The 20,407-nt window shown below is 37.1% G+C and overlaps 1 protein-coding gene across 6 annotated transcripts in view; it reads left to right on the top strand.

The window, feature by feature from the left end:
• Window positions 1–20,407, top strand: part of LOC107690666 (MICOS complex subunit Mic19-like) — a 69,562-nt gene that overhangs the window by 26,965 nt on the left and 22,190 nt on the right. For 4 of the 6 annotated variants that reach the window (XM_016489088.1, XM_016489082.1, XM_016489063.1 and 1 more), the window contains 2 exons: window positions 13,780–13,794; window positions 15,587–15,670. In XM_016489088.1, the coding sequence (XP_016344574.1) occupies window positions 13,780–13,794; window positions 15,587–15,670 (99 nt within the window). The remainder of the gene's footprint in view (window positions 1–13,779; window positions 13,795–15,586; window positions 15,671–20,407) is intronic. The other 2 variants (XM_016489070.1, XM_016489077.1) reach the window with 2 other exon arrangements.

The following is a 20,407-nucleotide window of genomic DNA, read 5'->3' as shown; positions in this document are numbered from 1 at the left end:
TAAGGAAAGGCGGGTCATTTGGACAGCAGGATTTTGTCTTTATTGTCTTTAGATCTCTGATTTGCCCTAAACATCTTGATGGTTTGCTTTTGGATCTTGATAATTTAGAAGTTTTAGAAGTGGAGAAAGATAAAAAAAAAAAAAAAAAACCCTTGGTTTTTCTGAGGTTTTTCTTCTGTTTTTGTCCCTAGCTGAGATTTATTAGATTGGAGTGGTGTCTAAATGAATCCTGTTCTCCCCTCTAGCTGAACTCTATGGATGTGCCTGCTGCCTGGAGAAAGGTGGATGTGATTCGGGAGTCCAGAGCTACGCAGGTCCATTTCTTTGATAATGTGCAGACCAGGCAGGTCTTGGATGAGATTTTCTTCCTGAAGAGACTCCAGACCATCCGAGACTTCTTCCATTTGTGCGGATCATTTGCACAGACGCTATCTGGTAAACATCTAATAGATAATTTCTCAATATTAGGGATATTAAAGTGATTTTTCTTTGTGTTTTGTTGTTTGATTAACATTCATAACACAGAAAGCCTCAGGAACATTAAACTGCTGTAAACCAATATAGGCTACTGTTACACACATCCATTTTCTTTCTCAATTTCCCTTCACCTAAGCCATAAGCAACTGCATTTACAAGGATACTTGCAGAGCACAGTATTTCAGGCACAAATAGACGTAGAAGAGAACAGAATTCAGTGTTCACGTGCATCTGAGTGGCTCTCACCGTGTCTACACCGGAGGCGAGCTGCGACCAGAGCATGTGAGCGGAGCGGAGGGTGAGCGGAGTGGTAATATTTCCTTAAGAGCGCAGAGCGCCTTTCTGAAGATTCCGCTCCGCTCGCTCAATACGCTCAGCGCCACTCGCTCAACCCAGAATGCCGTTTGGTGATTTGCTTGTGCTACGCAAACATGGTGCAGCAAAAGGTGAGCTAGTTACATACCATAATAAATGAATAAACAGGTAGGCTAAGGTTATATTCGGTTGTACGGAGCCCCGATCATGACATGTAGACAAAATCACGGCCATGAATTTAGAATAGGCTAGTTATGGCCACGAATTAAGAATTAATTTTTTCGTTTAGTCTAAATTATGGCCACGAATTAAGTATTCGTTCTCTTGTTTAGACTTAGCTGGCACGAATTCATTCGTTCGTTAATTCGTTCATTCCCTAGTTTTAGTAGGCCTAAATCGTGGAACGAATTATTATATTTCGTAATTACTTATTAAAATCATTATTGCTTAAAATTAATAAATAATAGTAAATTAATTACAAAAATAATAAAACCTGCTGACGTCGTAGAAACGAATTGTTAATTCAAATTATATTTGGAGCTCTGTAGTTATTAAATAATCTCAGTTAAACTGTAGACCTAAGCTAACACACAGCTGTATATAGGCCTAAATACAGAACTACAGAGTACAGAAGATATTAGCCTACACCACTTAGGCCTATTAAAATATTATTTAAAAAAAAACTGACCCGAACCAATAGGTAGTCCTACAGAATGTAGGCTAGATATAGGCAGCAGTAATTTATAATCTAATATAATGCACGCAAATTTGTTCTTTACAGAACGGAGCTGGATCCGAGCGGGAATTGGTTTACGGCGAGCGTGAGCGGAATATTAACGGAGCGCTTGCTCGGGCGGTTAGAGCGACTGAGTGGAGCGCACGTCCATAGAGCGGAACACGTAGCGGAGCGTCACACCGCTCCGCGTCGCTCACATGCTCTGTGCGTGACGCGACAAAATACAATTAACTCATTATCAGTGATGCTGTCTACACTGGATGTGGCGCAGCACGACAAATCCCCGACAGTAAACTGATGCCGCGTTCTCTTTATGACACGTACTGACACAAAGTTCAAATGATATGCAACGGTCGCGTCCAGTGACAGACTTTGGGGCCGTTCACATGTCGCGCCTAAAAACGCGTGGGAAAACGCCTTCTTTCCAAAGCGCTCAGGAGCTTGCGCTTTCATGGCGTCTGACATTGCTAAGCAAGCGTGACCTGCGCTCTCCACGACGGCGCGGAAGTTTCAACAAAGGATAAATGGATTTCCAGCACTGAAAGTCGCTTGCAGTAGCTCCGTTACTAAATGTATTTAAAATGGGTATCTCTGTACAGCTGTTGCGTCCGGTGTAAACACCGTGTCTGTGTGTGAGCAAAGAAAACAATCAGTATAAATATAACGATCAGTAGCCTATACTAAACATCGCACATCCATCGCGATATCGATGCTGAAACAACATATCGTGCAGCCCTTACGTATGTATGTCTTTATTAGCTGTTTGCATTGAAATTACAGTATTTTGATTATATTTTGTTATATAAGTAAATAATTTACATATACACTACCATTCAAAAGTTTGGGGTCATTAAGATTTTTTTGTAATGTTTTTGATAGTACAGTGTCATAAAATTTCACAATATTACTGTTTTTAATTTAAAATAACTGTGCTGCGTAATATTGTTGTGGAAACAATTAGAAAGTTTAAAAGAACAGCAATTATTTGAAATAGATATTTTTTTGTAACATGATTAAATTCATGTGTCATTGCTGAATAAAAGTATTTATTTATTTTTAAAAAGAAAAATCTTAGTGATCTCACATTTTGTACAGTAGTGTATATTTTAACTTTTTATTATTATTATTATTATTGTAAAAACTGCTATGGAGGTACTTCAGGGAACATTTTTGAGTGAAGATGCAAATGAAGGTTCAGGATTCTTTGATGAATAGAAAGTAAAAAAAGACGATCTCTCTCTCTCTCTCTCTCTCTATATATATATATATATATATATATATATATATATATACTGTCAACTTAATGTGTCCTTGATGAAAGTATTACGTTATTACAATTAAGTTATAAAAAATAATTTACTGAAGTGGGGGATGCAACAAATGTAATGATGCAGTCTATTGGAAACTTAATTGTGCATGCAATCATCACAAAGTTGCGTAATTTTGTTGCCAACAGAATTGTTTCAGTTATATTGTGAATATTCAATACAGGGTTCTAAAAATTGATTTTGTAAACCAAATGAAAACCACATTTCCAGGACTTGCTTCTCAGAGATGACTGGAGCCTAATTCCTGAGAAACACAGCTTATATTTTAAAGGTTGTGAACTATTAAGATGACCAGTGCTGCTCTATGAGCATTTTATTTTTCCTCTCCTCGTTCAAGGAGACATCGATCCCACTCTCATCAGAATTCACACCGTGCTCTGGTCTTCAGACATTGTTTGTCACGTACAATAGCAGTGCTGAGTGCTAGAGCCGGCTGCATTCTTCGGGAACAGTCTTCGCACGCCCAAATTAGCCTCTCCAATTATCTCGCCCAAGCCAAGAGCTCTGAGGTTGCTGTTCCGATGGCTGTCCTTCTTCTCGAACAGAGCGCTGACTCTACCTGAAACCATGAATAATTTTCCTCCAAGCCCACCAGCTTAGTAGCAAATCTCTTTTTTCTACAGTCGTAAGACCCTGAGTTTTGCTAGCTTTTGAAAGCGCTTGCAATGTACACTTCTGTGGTAAGCCATCTTGTTTTGCGGTTCTGGATTTTTGTTCATCAGCTTGTTTGGTGGACACAAGAATGGATGTTATTTGACACTTATAATCGCTTGTATTTCCTCAGACTTTCTGCCATAAATTCCAACTAGAGTGTCATTTTCCCAATAGACCTGTTGAGTATATTGAACTTGTTCATTTTAGATGCATTGCATTGGCATTTCATGATTTCTGCACTGTGATGAGAAGTTCTCGTGTATCTTTTCGACCATACATGCTGTCAGCGATTCTAGACATTAATAAACTTGTCAAGTCTGGTAGTGTTTGGGTTTCACTGACTCTGGCCCTCTAGCGATCTTTCAGGACAGCCAATCAATCACAACGCATATCATTTCATTCAGACACTGGCAAACCCTGGGGCGAACATTTCAATCAAACGCAGAATCATCAATCTCCAAACCAGTGACCGATGCAACTTATTTGATGGCTGGCGATGTGATTTGTTGAGACAAAAGAACAGTCTTGCAAAAGCTCCTGAAATGTGCGCCTAAGAAAGCATTAAATGCCTGACATTTCCTCACCCTGCAAATCACCAGGGATTGTTGTTTTTGCAGTCACCCGAAAGTGTTTAGCAATTATCTGATTGTGTAAAGCTCTTGCATCTCAAACATCGTGCCAAAATATTCATCACTTATTTAACACTTAACCAACACTTGAGCCACAGTAAAAAAGAATTATCCTTTAAAAGAAATAAATAAAATTTGTTCTTGCAGTAATTGTTTCATGTGCACTTAGTATATTTTCCTGTTTACAATATGGCAGTCATCTTGAACTTAAAGGTGGGAATACTTTTTGAACAGTTTGAATGGTTTCATTTACAATTAATTTATTCCTTTTATTGATTATTATTAATTATTTTTTGACTACTGAATTGAGTTTTCATTTCATGTGAATGCACATGATTTTAAGGCGGTGATTCTTTTCTATACCCACTGTAACTGCACTTTTAATGAAACAGTATATCAGTTGATAGTTGAACTATGGCTGAACTTTTTTTTTCTTTTTTTCCCCCTCTGACCTCAAATCGAGTTTTCTGCTTCTACAATCAGCTCTACCTATTAGAGTCCGCAGATGTTTTTTATTTGATGGTTGAATGGTCTGCAGACGCCACTTGAGTTAAGCTTGTAATCTCTCTTTTTCTCTTCTTTTCTGCGGTCTTCAAGTTGTGCCAGTCATAGCAAGCTTCCCCCTTGCAAGTCTGTGTGCTTCAAACGCTGTTACATTTTTAGATACAGCTGACTGGCCCTGACTGAAAATACCCCACAATTTAATTTCCCAGGTATTAAAGAGGACTTGCTGGTTTTTGAATTGGATGTACTAGTAGGTGCTATTTGGTAAGGGGAAAAATGTTTTTTCCTCTCTTTACCTTGCTCAAGAGGTTTGAGAAAGGAGTTTTCTTCGTCTTTAGTCTTAAGTGAGATAAACAGGATGTTTTTTGTGTGTGTGTGACCCACAGTATGAATAGAGATGTGTTAGTATTCATGCAGTTTGTGCTGATAAGTTTATATACCCCTTGCAGAATCTGTAAGATTTTCAGCTTGTTTAATAGATAACAGATGTTTGCATATATTCCACAAGACAAAATAACTTGATTTACACTATCCTGTTCAAAAGTTTACATAACCTTGGTTCATAATCTTGTTTTGCCTTCTTGAGCATCAATGACTGTTTGCAGCCTTTTTTGATGTCGTAAGAGTCTCCCAGTTGTCCCGAGTTGATCTCAACATCACATAACCACTGTGGGGATGAATTAAAATGTGAAAACATGCTGCAAAACCAAAGAACTTGGGAGACATTTTTGTTCATGCAAACAGTGGGCAGATTCACTGCTCTGGACAAACTACAGACTCGTAAAGGTCTTCAAACAGTCTCTGATTCTTACAAAATACCAATAATTAAGAATATGTAAGCCTGTGCAGAGAATAATTTGAAGAAATGATGTAAAAAAGTTATTTTGTGAAACATTTGTGGGTCGGAAGGTTGGAAGCATTTTTTTTTTTACATTGACAGTGCTATTTATTTATTTAAAATAATAAACAAATTATTACAAATTATATACATTTTATTTGTTTATTTAACTAAACAATTGATTTAATAATATTTAATTGTAAAATTATTTATATTTTATTTAATATAGTACCATTTACCTGCTTTATTTTGAGTTTTCATTTTAATTTTTCAGTAAATAAATGAAATAGTATATTCATTTATTGAACTCTTACTTGGAACAAGCTGTCTGATTGTGTAGCATGTAACTTGTAACATGTTTCCCCCAACACTGTTATATCAAATAGCTTTGTAATGGCAGTGCATGCAAACTAGGTTCTGTGTGCCAACAATGGATGCAGTTCGTGACTGCAAAATGATGTTGTGCCAATGCAGTAAGGTAGACTTGCATTTTTTTATTTTTTTTGGATTTACGGTAATCTAAGACTAACCATGTATGTTGAGCATGTGAATATATGGGTGTTTGGATGGCTGGTTTCAGTTTCAGTAAATTAGGTGTGTAACGTACAATCCTGCTTTGTGTGTGCATTTCGTGTGCGTCTGTTTTCCCTCGTCTCCTTCTCGGCTTGGGCTCCCTGCTGATTCCCCCTTGTTCACTGAGTTCTGTAGCCTTTGCTGCCCACATGCAGCACCAGTGTGCTGAAACTGGCCCTAATTGGCTGGGTCTGCGGTTGGCATCGGTGCCCGGCGCTCACCCCGGCAGCTAATTGGCTCAGGCGGCCGCCCGTTTCCACGAACTTCGGCCAGGGTTGGATTGATGAATGGCAGCAGGTGTCAGGAAAGCTGCTTTGTGACAGAGCAGCTTGTGAAGTCATTTTACAGCCCAAAAGGCAACAGGAGGGTTTCTGCATGTTGCCATGCCTCTAGAGAGAGAAGGTATTTGAAAACACTGTTATTTTTAGACCTCATTTCAAATCATGAAACTGACTTTCCCTAGTTATATAAAATGAGAAAAAAAATCACTTACTTGGCAAAGGTTGCAGAGCTCCAGAAAGACTAAAATAAGTGGAATATTGCTGTTATGATCTGGGCTTTCCTTATCCACCGCCCTAATCCTTGATTATCACACTTAATTACGAGCATAGATTTGCAATTAAAGTTCGCCGGAAGCGTTGTGAGCAGTACAATGAACAAAGGCGTATTTTGACTTGGTACTGAAGGACACTAAATTGGAGGGGGAAAAAAGCATCAAAATGTAGACTGAAGTATCTGTAATAGTTAATTTATTGTACACATTTCTGAAAAAGTTCATTCTGATTGGTCAGTTTTGGAATCCTGCGCATAAATACTGTTTTTTTTTTCTAATGAATGCAGAACTTTATTTTTTGATCATTTAAATAGTTCTTCCTTGTTTTCTGCTCCGCAGTTTCTTTTTCTCACATAATTAAATAATTTAGCTCAAATCAATGTTTCAAGTCTATTTATTTATTCATTTATTTGGTAAGTAGATATTTAATAAACAGGATAATGGACAGTCAGACGGTCATTTTGACAAAATAAACCCTTTCAGGGTGATTTAAGACCCTTGCTCCGCCGTCTGGGTTCATTTTGCGATAACGGCCAGCCGACTGTACATTATCCCTTCCTAAATTTACATAGTGAACATGATTGATCATGTATCTTTGGGTGAAAAGGGCTGTACTCGAATGTGAATGGACCAGTTCATGAGGTTTCTCCAAATGGACAAATGCCATAATTAGATTTCCACTAATGCCCATATTGACATTGGCTTTATTCACCCTAGATTTATTCTTTGTGGACTTGCTGCTACCAGCTGCTTCAGTTTCATTTTGTTTCCATTTCGTCGGCATTGGCAAAATAGTAAAAAAAAATGTTTTTTTTTTTTTTTTGCAAATGAAGACAACACTTTCCACAGTGAATTTGAGGCACACTGATAATTGCAGAGAGTGTAGTGATAACACAGCCCTGCTGTTTATCTGCCTTTAATTGAGAAGATGCCCAAATGTGAGCACAGAGAGAGTGGCCATGTAGGAGTTACTGTCCTGCCACTGGTCACAGATCGGCAGTCGAATCTTTTAGCACAATCTAAATTAGAAAATGTTTCTCTCAGAATAACCAGGAATACATTCTGAAATATTTTTGTTTGTACAAGTTTTGAGTGTTTTAGTGTATTGCTGTGCAGTTGCTAGGTTGTTTTGAGTGGTTGCTAAGGCATTTCTAGGGTTTTCAACTCAACTGATTTTAAATAATAATTTTATTTTTTTTACACATTTTTGTTTAAAAGTTGCAATTTACATTTAACAAAATTATGCATTTTAGTTAACTTCAACCAAAGCTAAAGTAGAAGTTCAGAAGTTTTTTGTTATTAAAGAAAAAAATGTATATAATGTACTAAATGTACATTAAAAGTATAATTTTAATGCCTTTTTACTTTGTTTTGTGTTTCTTCTTTTTAGTTTGGTTTTTTTTGCATTTTGTATTGTTCTGTTTTCCACCAAGGAGCTTGAAAAAGGTTGAGGATCCCTGCTCTTTGCTATTCTGGTTACTCAAGTCCCTTGTTCAGTGTAAGTCAGGGATTTTTAACAAGCACCACTAATAATTAAAAAAAAAACTATAGAGGTAATAGAGGTAAACTATAAAGCTAGGGTTGGGTACCGAAACCCGGTACCAATATGGCACCGGTACCTATGTAACCGTTATGTACTAGAACCAAATCAGAACGCAGATTTCGGTGCCTCATTTCAGTGCCATGCCTGAGCGATCGATTGGCATATTTGTCCTCCGGTACTCTGAAACGGACGTAAGAAGCATCATCACCGGCACCGCACGTGTAAGCGATGCCTTTGTCCATATAAGGGATTTCCTGGAGGGTCATGAGTTCCGCTACTTCTGTGACTGGATATGTAATGTGGATTTCCTGTGCGAGGGCCCCCTCTGGTGTCCAGTATGAATGAAACAGACATCATTTGCTTATAGTGCTAATGGCCAATCCATCATTTTTGGGGGAATTTTAAATTTTTTCAGACATGAGGAAAACAACCACAAAACACGGAACAGAGTCTGACACATACACACACACACACACACACATGTATATACATATATATTGTATTTATTTTATTTTATTTTTTGATGATGATTTATATTAACCACTCAGAGTGGGCATATTTGATTTTATTTGGTGATCTGATGACCTTAGGAAAGGGACTTGCGTTAAACAAGAAACAGATATAAATGGACAGTATTTCAGATTAGAACACAATATTTAAATGACAATATTCCCAGACCAGACACTAATTTTGATATATCTGTCTATGAGCATATGGGGTGACTTTGTCAATTCATATGGATCGGATGGAGATACTTCTTGACAGGTGGACAGAGAAGCATGTACATGCTTGTGTGTTTTAGGGCACTGGATCGATCGTGGTGTCTGAGTACCAGGACATTCGTAGAGTGGGGGTCTGAATGTAGGGCACCAAGTCTGATTGGGAAATCTTTGTATCTGGTCCATTTAATAGTAAAGGACAGGCCTTCTGGTTCACAGCTAATTTGATCTTTGCTCACAGAAAATGAGGCCCGGACTCTGCCAGGACAGTTCATTTTCCCCCCATGTCTCAGTAGAGGACATGTCCAGTCCTACACAGGGGGCCGTCAACTCCTTCTGCCCACGCAAGAATGACCTCTGACCTCTGTTCAGCATCCCTCTCAATTACCCACTGACCCTTCCTGTCATAGCAGCACAGACTGCTGGGTAATACACCAGCTTCCTAGACACCTTTTAGCAGGATATGATCTCAGGGGGGCGAAGGATCGTCCCGTAGAGAAAAATGTTTCGCTTGAAACGGTGTGAAATCTTCAAGGACTACCTTATTTGCACATCATCATGCAAAACTCGACCTTGTTAAAGGAACGTTGACGTTTTATCTGCATTGAGCTCCCTGAAACGGGATATTGATGGGATATTAATCATAAGGTTTTTGGAAGCTCACAATCAAACTCTCGGTTTCTATCTGCTCACACAATCAGGCATGTCTTTCTTCCCATGTACACTTTTACGCTCTCTCATTATCACTTTTATTCCCGTCATTCTCAGTGCCAGTTAGATCTGAACAGGCTGGCTGTGGCCCGACATTTGACCTTTGAACTGTGCCTGCTGGACGGGTGAACTCCTGAGTTTGTTCTGGCAACTGGGTTCCTAGTGATGGATGCCGGGGCCTGAGTAACTGACCTTGTTCGGTTTGGCCATCGAAGGTCATGGTGAAAGAGACAACATTTTTAACAAAGAGCTTTGATTTGTTGTCATATGCGTGGGTCTCTGCGGGCAATGTTTGCTAGCGTTTTCTCCATTTCATTAAGAAGGGTTCACCTCGGGTCGAGAAGAGGCAAGGCACGATCCTTCCAGACCCAACTTGTGCTGCCGAAACGTCACTGTACTTTGCGAAGGAGAGCAGATGACAAAACAGGTGGCGTAAGGAGCAGAAATGGGGGAAGAAGGATTGAAATAGGAAGAACGAGGCATTTTTAAAATATCTCCCTCACGCAGTACATGCTTTTACCTGTTATGTCAGTACGTTCTACACTAGCTCAAACTCTATAGCACTCGGCTAATTAAAAACATTGCTCTTCTTAATTTTTCAGCTGCAGCTAATTGATATTCAGCAAGACACTCTTCCTTCTAAACGACCCATTTAATTTGACCATGGGGTCTGCTGTGCTGATGCCGAAGTCATCCTGCCGTGCGAGAGCGGAGATTGTGTGGGAAGAGTCGAGCTCGCAATTAAAACAAAGTTTTTTGACGTATTATATCTAAGTTTTTTTTTTTTTTTGAAAGAGCTGGAGGAAATGCAGCCCATCTGTTGCTTTGGGCCGTGCTGAATTCTCACTTAGCAGATCCAGAATGATAAATGTCACTGGGCATCTGTTTTTATTGCTCGTTTTACAAAAGATACCTTTGTTGATGGTGCTGGTTGTGTCTTTAAAAGAATAGTTTAGATTATAGTCAACTTAATGCCTATCTTTGGCACACTGGGTGTCTGGCTTGTCCATTTATGTGTATAAACGAATAGGAATTGCATTTATAGTTACTGTATTTTTGTTGAAGCACTTAATAGCACTCTGTGTAAGCTTTAGATTGAAAATAACCTGAATTGAGTCACGCCAGCAAAGTTTTTGTTATAATGGGTGTGAGTGGGCGACAAAACAGCACAAATTTTTTAACGGGTCGAATAATGAGAAATCAAATTTTCATTGACCTTTTGAAGTAACATAGTTCATTGTATTCTGAAATCATGCAACTTTCAGAACTCAAAACTTTTTTCACTCAGAAAAAAAAAGCTGCCAAAACAACTCGTTCTGAAATACTGACACAAGTCAGATGAGTACATAGAGCACAACTTCCTACATTCACACATCAACAATGTCTATTTGGTATTCAAAACTTGGCACACACAGTCACAGTGAAGTGATGAGGTTTAATTTGGAGTATTATTCAGTTGCTTCTATTTCCAAATGCCAGAAAATCTTTAAAAAAATTATAGGGAAAAACGCCAAACTTTTTGCTGTGTGTAGCACCTGCAACTCTGCATATACTAATGTTGGAAACTGGGCCCAGAATGAACATCATCAACCGCCAAATGTGATGTAAAAATTTGATGTAACTAATACGGCCAGTAACTTTCAGAAATATAATTCTGAACATAATAGATGGCTCAAATCAAATCACTAAAATACAAGACAATAAAAGACATACAGATCTAGTAATGGGTGTCTTCTAATTGGGCCTGAGGGAAAAAAAAAACAGTGATTGTTTCTCTTCGAGCTCATTTCTCTTCTGATGGGGAGTCATCAGTTTGTTTCTTTGTAGAACAGCGGGATTGGAGTTTGCTGTGGGTCTCTCTCTGTCTCTCTCTCTCTCTCCATCCGGACACGTCACGAGAGGTGTGACATCTTGTATGATAAATCACTCTCATTGTCCTCCCTCCCATCCTCCCTGTCTCTTGTTCTCAATGTTTGTAGTTTCACTTTCATTTCTCAGCCTCCCATCCCACTCCCTGTTCTTCATTAGCTGGATAATAGCGAGCATATTGGTCATGTGACTCAGGGGCCTTTGTTAGCAGTGTTATGTGATTAAATGACCTGCAGGAGACTGAATGAGCGTGATGTGATGGAAATAATCCTGACAGCCTGTGTGACTGAGCGACGGAGGGCTGCCATATGCCCTCTATGGTGCGTTGAATGAGAGGGAAAATCCCTGCGCGCACATCGGTGGCAGCGCCTCCCTGTTCTTTAATTGCTCATTGGATACGCTTTCACTGTGTTTACCTACTGGTCTGTGAATGCAGCTGCTCTGTGTGTGTGCTTGTGTGCTGAAGGTCAATAACGGTAGCTGCATTTCTTTCCATAGAAAATTTGGAGCTGTAATGTCTCCTTGACTGATTACCCACAATGCTTCTCGCCCACGCAAGGACCTCAATTGGCTCACAGACTTGAATGTGTCTGTGTGCACGAGTGAGTGCTGGATGGGAACAGTGCAGAGGTCAGATTTATTCTGCCAGAGGGTTGGACCGTTTCTGTCGAGGGCTGTGGGTGTTTTTGGAGAGCAGTTCTGTCCGTCTTAACAGCTGCAGCTGTGGGACTTGATTAAACGGCGGTTGTGTTGCTATTAAACCATGTTATACACGCTCATGTGTGTCATGGGCCACTCTAAACGTAAATGTAAAATCAAAACTGACCCTGTTTATTTTCTTAATGCATGTTATTTGTCTCATTGTGTACAATGTGCAAAAAATAAATAAATAAAATTATATCACTTAATATATAAAGTGATAATAGCCGCATAAACTATGTAGGCTATTAGATAATGCTAACCAATAGCCAGATATCTGTTTTGGGTTTATTTTTGCAACACATTCAGGCTTCATGCTGATATCTAATGTCCACCGTCCATTCAGATCTCAGTGGATAATTAGTCATTTTGGTGTATGTGTAAGAGGCTGTGTTATTTTAGTTTCATACAGAAAATATTACAGATATTTCAGTCATTTTTAAAATATTTTTTTCATTTTCATTTTCATTTATTTAATATTTTAGTAACTTTGTTTTTTGGTGTTTTTTTTTTCAGTTTTAGTTATTTTAGTATATCAAGTTAACAGTAAGTTCACAGTAAACTAAAATAAATCAGAAATGTTGCTATGTCAACTAGTTGAAATAAAATAAATTTTTTCTATTTTATTTTATTTAACATTTATTTCAAGTAATGTAAATTCATTTTTTTTTCTGTTTTAGTTAATTATAAAAACCCTGGTAAGGGGATGAAATGTCAAACTAGTGGTGTTTGCTTATGTTTAAGGATATTTCAAAAATATTACACTTTGCTGCAGGGCTCTCGATGGACAAGAAATCACACACTTATTATTTGAAAATGTTGTTCTATTGCATATTTTATGATTTTGCATGAGCAACGCATTAAAATCCTGTAGACTTACATTGAAGGATGGAACCGAACAATATTTAGAGACCAAAATATCATAGATGCAACCATCTAGAAAACATAAAAACATACAAAAAACAAAAGCAAATCAGAATACCTTAGCAATCACTTAAAAATGCCCTTGCAAAGACCTCTAAGGCCCAAGCAGATAGCAAACACCAATCTTCTATAGAAAAGTGTAGTTTAATAATGTCATGTGGTAATGTTACCTTTCCCGTAACAAAATGAATGAGAATTTTGTGTGAGAGAAGATGAAGAAGTTTAATTTTCTTTGGGATTATTAACACTTCTAAGTGACCTAGAAATCAAGGCAGACTTACCTGCGGGTTTATATATATTTGAGTCAGGGAGAAGTTCATCAGCAGCACAGGCCTCCATGAGCGCTGGAGTTAAGCTCTGATGGAGATCGCTCTGCTCTGATTAGATTTAGATTAGATCAGATTTTCAGGGTTTAGATTTTAGATGAGATTTGTTGCGAAGAGCTCTTCCTCACCTTGCGACAGTGTTTGATAACACAGAGCTGATCGTGCGTTCTCTGTGTCCCTGCACTACAGCAAACACCCCACTGCTTCACACTGCAGTTTGTGTGTGTGCGTGTGCGTGTGCGTGTGCGCGTGCGTGTGTGTGTGTGCGTGTGTGAACTTCAGCCTTTGAATACTGAATATAATTATAGGAACTTCATCATTAAATTGCTGTTCTCTCTCTCTCTTTCTTTATGTGCTTTTCTTTCCTCTCCCTCACTCCAGCAGATGGAGAGAAAGGTAAGGCATGAGAGGTTTGATTTATACATCCCATATCTGTCTCTACCTGCTTCCTGCTGCAGTACCGCATGCCTAAAAAGACTTTCTCTCTCTGTCCTTCTTTCTCTCTGTCTCTTTCTTTCTCTTTTTCTGTGATTTACTGCTGGCATTTTTTTTCTAATCATCATTTTTCTTTCATTTGATTTCCTGCCATTGTGTTTGTACACCAGCTAAGAAATTTTTTCTCATTGTTGAGGCACTTTTGCCTATGAAATAAATTAATCAATAAATTAATCAAGCGAATTGTTCTATCTATAATTGAGAACTTTTGCATGATGCTGCAAACACGCTGCTACATGGTAGCACAAGTTCAAGATGACCAACACAACATAATCCAACAAAAAAAAAAAACTACAACTAAAGTGCACATTTTGTTTATTGGAAAACCCACCAGAATGTTAATAGTGATCTGATAAAGCAAATGATTGAAATATTACGTATTATTTGGTTAATATTTAGTATGTATTGAGTTGATAGCAGATTATTTATGCACACTTAAATATATATATATATGTATATATATATCAAAAAGGGATCAAAAAGTCCTATACATTTTAAAGCCATAAATAAAAATATTAAAATCAGTAAACATGGCTGTCAGTATATCTCCTCTCTGAGTGTGTTATAAATTAGCGAGGGTCATTTCCAGTAGCTGAAGGTCAGAAGTGACGGAGGGGGAGAGGCATGTGCGATAGGACAGAGAATCACGGATAAGGCCATAAAGATTCTCTATTCTTCCACTGCTGATGTTATCGCTTTGTCTCTTACATCCACACACGCGCTAAGCCTGTACCACACAGAGATGGTTTTAGTGAGCGTTCCCACATGAACCCTGTCATGAACTGATGCCCTTGGAATGATCAAAGGTCTGTGTCATCTTTCACAATACCAGCAACCTGAGGCCATAATGACTCTGTGCATCTCTTCAGGATAGAGAATATCTACTGTGCTGCTATGTGTAAGGACTTTAGTAGGACAGTACTCTGACTTTTTCTTTCATGGTGCACAAAGAGAAATTTAACAGAATCTTTTCCATACAATAAAAGTAAATGGTGACCAGAGGCTATCAAGCTAAAAACTGATTTAAAGCACCATGAAAGTGCTCCATATGTGCCATATTCCAAGTCTTGCCATAGCTTCTTTGTGAAAAGACATTTAAGTCATATTTAACTGCTAATCACAAAATAAGTTGGCATATATTCAAATATGGTGTTCGAGCAAAAAAACATACCTTTTTAAGATTTAATATGTAAAAATTAATGTTAGTATTTATGTTCCATGTATTATGTATTATTTAGCTTATTTTTTATACATTGTTTGTAGCACTATGTTTGTAGTATAAGAAAGGTGTATTATAAATAACGTTTATTTATTACATTTCTATGTTTAATAGCATTCTGCGGGGGTCTTTTATTTTAATGTTTTGGAATGAAATGGCAGACTGTTTTGTCTTCCTAAGGCTAATTTGATATCTAGCACTTTATGTATCATAAATACACACAATTTAATAATAAAAGTTTATAATTTGAATAAAACTTTAAATAATTTAAAGTTTTTACACTTCAAAATATATTACTGCTTGGAAATGACACACAATAATCATATTATGATATCCAATATTTAAACAAATGCACTAACTTTTGGAAGGAAAAAAAAAACTTTACTAGTGTTGATGGAAATTTCCTTCTTTCCTTTATAGTGTACTGAATTTGTCCTGAATCCAATTGTGTGTTTATGTGTGTGTTTTCCACAGGCTAGACAGTTGGAGGAGAGAGAAAAAGAGCTCCGGAAGCAGGACACCTTCTACAGAGAGCAAGTGGCCAAGCTGAAGGAAAGGGTATGACCTATACATTTGCAGTTACATTATCCACAATTCCTGAATATATAGCAATGAACACTAAAGCGCTGCATTATCACTAACATGATATGATAACCGTAACGCTTGACAGTAACTCACTAATGCGCGGTGCAGAATGTGAGATGAGCTGTCCTGAGCTATAGAGGCAGAATGTGAGTCAGCCTGTCCTGTGTTATATAGAGGCAGAGGTGAGACAGGCTGTCTTGCTCTACAATACCATGGTGAGGCAGGCTGTCTTGATCTGTAATGTGCGACTGAGGCCCCTCGGCAACCTTGCTCGCTCATTTGTTGTGTCCTCAATCTGACACCCTCCTGCAGCTCGTGGTCAGATCCTCCTCTGAGCCTCTGGGATGGGAGGCATCCACCTCTCCTCACCTCAGACTCTCTGTCCTCAAATGGACATACACATACTAAGCTCCCAGAAGGGGGTGTGAAAGTGTGCAAAAATGGTCCATCTCTGGTGATGAGCCATTTTAAAGTGTAGGTTATGTGTCCATAGGTGTTCAAACAGTTTAGCCCTTTGTTACCATATGTGACCCTGCACCACAAAACCAGTCTTTATTTGCTGGGGTATATTTGTAGCAATAGCCAAAAATACATTGTATGGGTCAAAATTATTGATTTTTCTTTTATGCCAAAAATCATTAGGATATTAAGTAAAGATCATGTTCCATGAAGATATTTTGTCAATTTCCTACTGTAAATATATTAAAACTTAATTTTTGATTGGTAATATGCATTGCTAAGAACTTCATTTGGACAACTTTAAAGGCGATTTTCTCAATATTTTGATTTTTTTGCACCATCAGATTCCAGATTTTCAAATAGTTGTATCTCGGCCAAATATTGTCATATCCTAACAAACCATACATCAATGGAAAGCTTATTTATTCAGCTTTCAGATGATGTATAAATGTCAATTTCGAAAAATTGACCCTTATTACTGGTTTTGTGGTCCAGGGTCACATCTCTCTTGGTGCTCATTCAACTCGTTTAATCTACAATTCACCTACTTTCGTATCACCTTTTAGGCCTTGTGGATTTACCTTTTAAAAGCATTTTAAGTTAGATTGTAAGAAAATAAACTTTTCTTTTTAGCTTCTTTTTACAATAAATTATGACATTTACAAATTAATTACAAATTAATACATTTATTTTGTAGCAATATTAAACTTTGGGCATATATACGCAACAGGAGAATTCTGTCTTATGTGTTTGTTTTTTCTTCTTCTAAAATGTCATAAACACTCATAAATCTAAAATGATGTACTATTATTACTAGCATTCTGTGGTGGAAATGTTTATTTATTTATTTATTTTGGAACATAATGGTAGATTCGTCTTGCTAATGACACCAATTTTTTGTTGTATTTTACATTTAAAAGTCTGAAACAACTCTTAAGGATAAAAAAAAATTACTTTTATTTATGTAGAATGATTTTCTATCCTTGCTCCAGACTTTTAATGGTTATATATACTGTATATATATGTGTGTGTGTGTGTGTATTTATACAGTTTTGTTGTTGAAGAAACAACCAAAAACATGTTTGCAACAAACTAGCAGAGCACCTGCACTTAACACAATTACATTACAGTACATGTTGTTGCCTAAATGCACAGTAAAATCAGTGCTGATCTGGACCAGTCTAGTGCTAAAAAGCTTCCATTATGATTGATTTACTGTAACTGTGCTTTCTGTTTGTTTGAACACAATAAAAGGATGAGTCTGTGGTTATTGACAGCATGCCACAAATGCAGTCCATTGACATTAGGTTAGAAAATAACCCAGAATATTCGTTTAAAGCTCCATTTAAGTCAGTGATTAGACTTATCCTGTGTCCATGAAACTAGCTGATCTTGCACGTGGCAGCTAGCTTTAGCCCAGTCTCTCTGTCTCTTTACAAGGACAGCTCTCAGACCATTTCAACTCTGCATGCGGAGTTATTGATCACTCGCAGCTTCATCAATCACTCAACGATCTCTGTTCAGTATTCCCGGCAGTGTGTCAACATATTCACATACACAGACCTCAGCCCTTCTGAGAGAGACACACTCAGCTGGACACTAGTGTGTCTGAGCCCAATGGATTTGCGTATCAGGATTTGTTGGTTAGACATCATAAATAATAAATGCTCTGGGTTTTACCCAGGATATTGGCTTAGAAAAGATTAAGGACCATATATACAGTATATCATAGGATATTCTATATACAAGAACCATGATATGCAGATGAGTTCAAGTATGTGTTAATAATAATAATAATAGAAAATAAAAACAATTATAAAATTAATATTTAATTTAATAATAATATTTTTTGTTTTCTACAATGAAAATAAAAATAATTCATTAAAATAGTCAGAGATGTAATCGTATTATTCACTGAAAATGTTGACCTTTTAAAACATTTATATAAACAATTGTTGCATACGATTTTTATTTGTTTATTTAAAAATATTAATTATAAAATTATAAATTAAATTATAAAATATTAATAATAATAATAATAATAATAATTCATTAAAATAAGTAGCCAAATATGTGTTATTATTCGCTGCAAATGTTGACTTGTGGCCAAGTTGTCTTTGGTTAGTTTGAATTCGATGTCTGATTCGTGACTCATTTAGGTGTGTTTTGTGAACCAGATTAATGGATTCATTTATTAAAGAAAAGAAAAGATTCATTAAATTGCTATTGATCAGCATGCCAAGGAGAGATACAACAGATATCAAGATATTCAGTAAATAATTACTTACATTTACATCCATTTCTCATAGAAATAGATTCAGGCGACTTGTAATATAGCATATGAGTCGTATGGAACAATTTTACAATACTTTATGGAGCTTTGTGTCCTTTTTGTGGCCATTCGTTGTGTTTGCATGGAAAAGAGCAACCAGTATGTTCTTGAAAATCTTTCACGTAACAAAAAAGCAGTGGAAGAATGTGACTAAAAAAAATATTGTTTGCAGCAACTTCGCAAATCATTCTGGGAAGCAATAGATTGATTTTGAATATACAGTACCACATTATTATGGTGTTTTCTATTTTACTGTTTCCTCCTGGTCTCTCCTCTCTACTCCTTCTCTAGCCACTGGACTGTAACAGTACCAGTAGCGAAAAGGAAAAAGAGAGGGAATGAGAGATACAGAGAGAGAAGAGAATAAAACGCTGATATATATTACATGTCTCTTTCAATTCAGTTTGCTCGTTTATCAGTGGCTTGTGTCTGACAGCCCATCACAGCTCTGAGACGGCGGCTGCCACCTCCAGCCTGCTTATTGGTGCGGCCACTCAAATTGCCTCTGAAACAATATCTATATATGTACTCTACGTATATATTCACCAGCGATTTTCACTCAATACTCTCTGTAAAACAATCTCATATTTCAACTGAGTGCTCTGTTTTTTTTTCACAAGTTATTTATTTATTTTCCCCTCCTCAATCATGTTATTGGTAGTTTTGTGTCTTTCTCGTAATGCTCCATGATCACAGTGGAGAGCTGAAGTCTGAGGTGTTGAAGAAAGCTGCTAATACAGTGTTTTTAGCCTGATCGATGGAATTTAAATGACCTCAAGGGCACTTGACTGCAGTGGCTTTGGCTGTATGTTTGCCTGCTCAGAATTAGAAGTCGTTCTTTTTTCTTTGACACTTTCTTTTTCTCATTGTTATGGTCTGGCTTGATAATGTGTAAGAAAATCATCATAACCTTGATCGCATACCAAGCCAATCAGTCTCAGTGATACAATTCCCATAGTGCATTGCACCTGCAACACAATGTTATGAGATTTGGTTACAAAATTTGAGAATCTGTAATTCCGACTCTGCAATCCCAGTTCATAATAATTTAATTAAATTTTTTATTTTATTTTAGTTTAGTTTTGAAGCTACAACAGCCCTTATTATAACAGTCTTAACTATATATACTTGACAAAAAAATGCAACACAATATTTTGTTGTAATATTTTAACATTAATTTAAGAATCAATTAAACTTTTGTTGTACCACCAATTACAAAGCAAAACAAAACAAAAAACAATTTTCCAAATGTGAATCTGGTAGTAAAGTGTGTATTTTCTGGGATTACAAAATACATTTTATGTGTAATTATATATTATTATTATTATTATTATTATTATTATTATGTAATAAAAGGTAAGCATTTTATTAATTGTAATTATTTTTGATTCAACTTTATTTTTAATAAATAAATAAACGTGTGTCCAACTGTGATCAGCTGTGGTCATTTTGATCAGCTCAGCATGAAAAGAGCTTTCCTGGAGCATTTCAGTCCTTGGTAGTGCAACTGAAACAAACAATCAACTATGGGTGGCAAGGCACTGTCAGAAGATCTCCGGGATAAAGTTGTGGACAGGCACAAGTCAGGAGATGGATACAAAATAATTTCAAAGACTTTATCAATGCCTAGAAGCACAGTGAAGTCTATTATTAAGAAGTGGAAGGTATTTGGTACAACACAGACCCTCCCTGGATCAGGACGTCGCTCCAAACTGGATGAAAGAGGCAGGAGGAAACTGGTCAGAGAGGCTACAAAGAGACCTACAGCCACTCTGAAGCAGTTGCAGGAATTGATGACAAAGAGTGGTCATTGTTTGCATGTGACAACAATATCACAAATTCTCCACAAAGCTGCTCCTTAAAGGTGACATATCATGAAAATCTGACTTTTCCAGGTTTTAAGTGCTATAATCAGGTCA

The sequence above is a fragment of the Sinocyclocheilus anshuiensis genome, unplaced genomic scaffold (genome assembly GCF_001515605.1).
Source record: "Sinocyclocheilus anshuiensis isolate Anshui unplaced genomic scaffold, SAMN03320099.WGS_v1.1 scaffold641, whole genome shotgun sequence".
NCBI classification, from domain to species: domain Eukaryota; kingdom Metazoa; phylum Chordata; class Actinopteri; order Cypriniformes; family Cyprinidae; genus Sinocyclocheilus; species Sinocyclocheilus anshuiensis.
The sequence above is the reverse complement of the archived record's forward strand: the minus strand, read 5'-3'. Positions and strand labels throughout refer to the sequence as shown.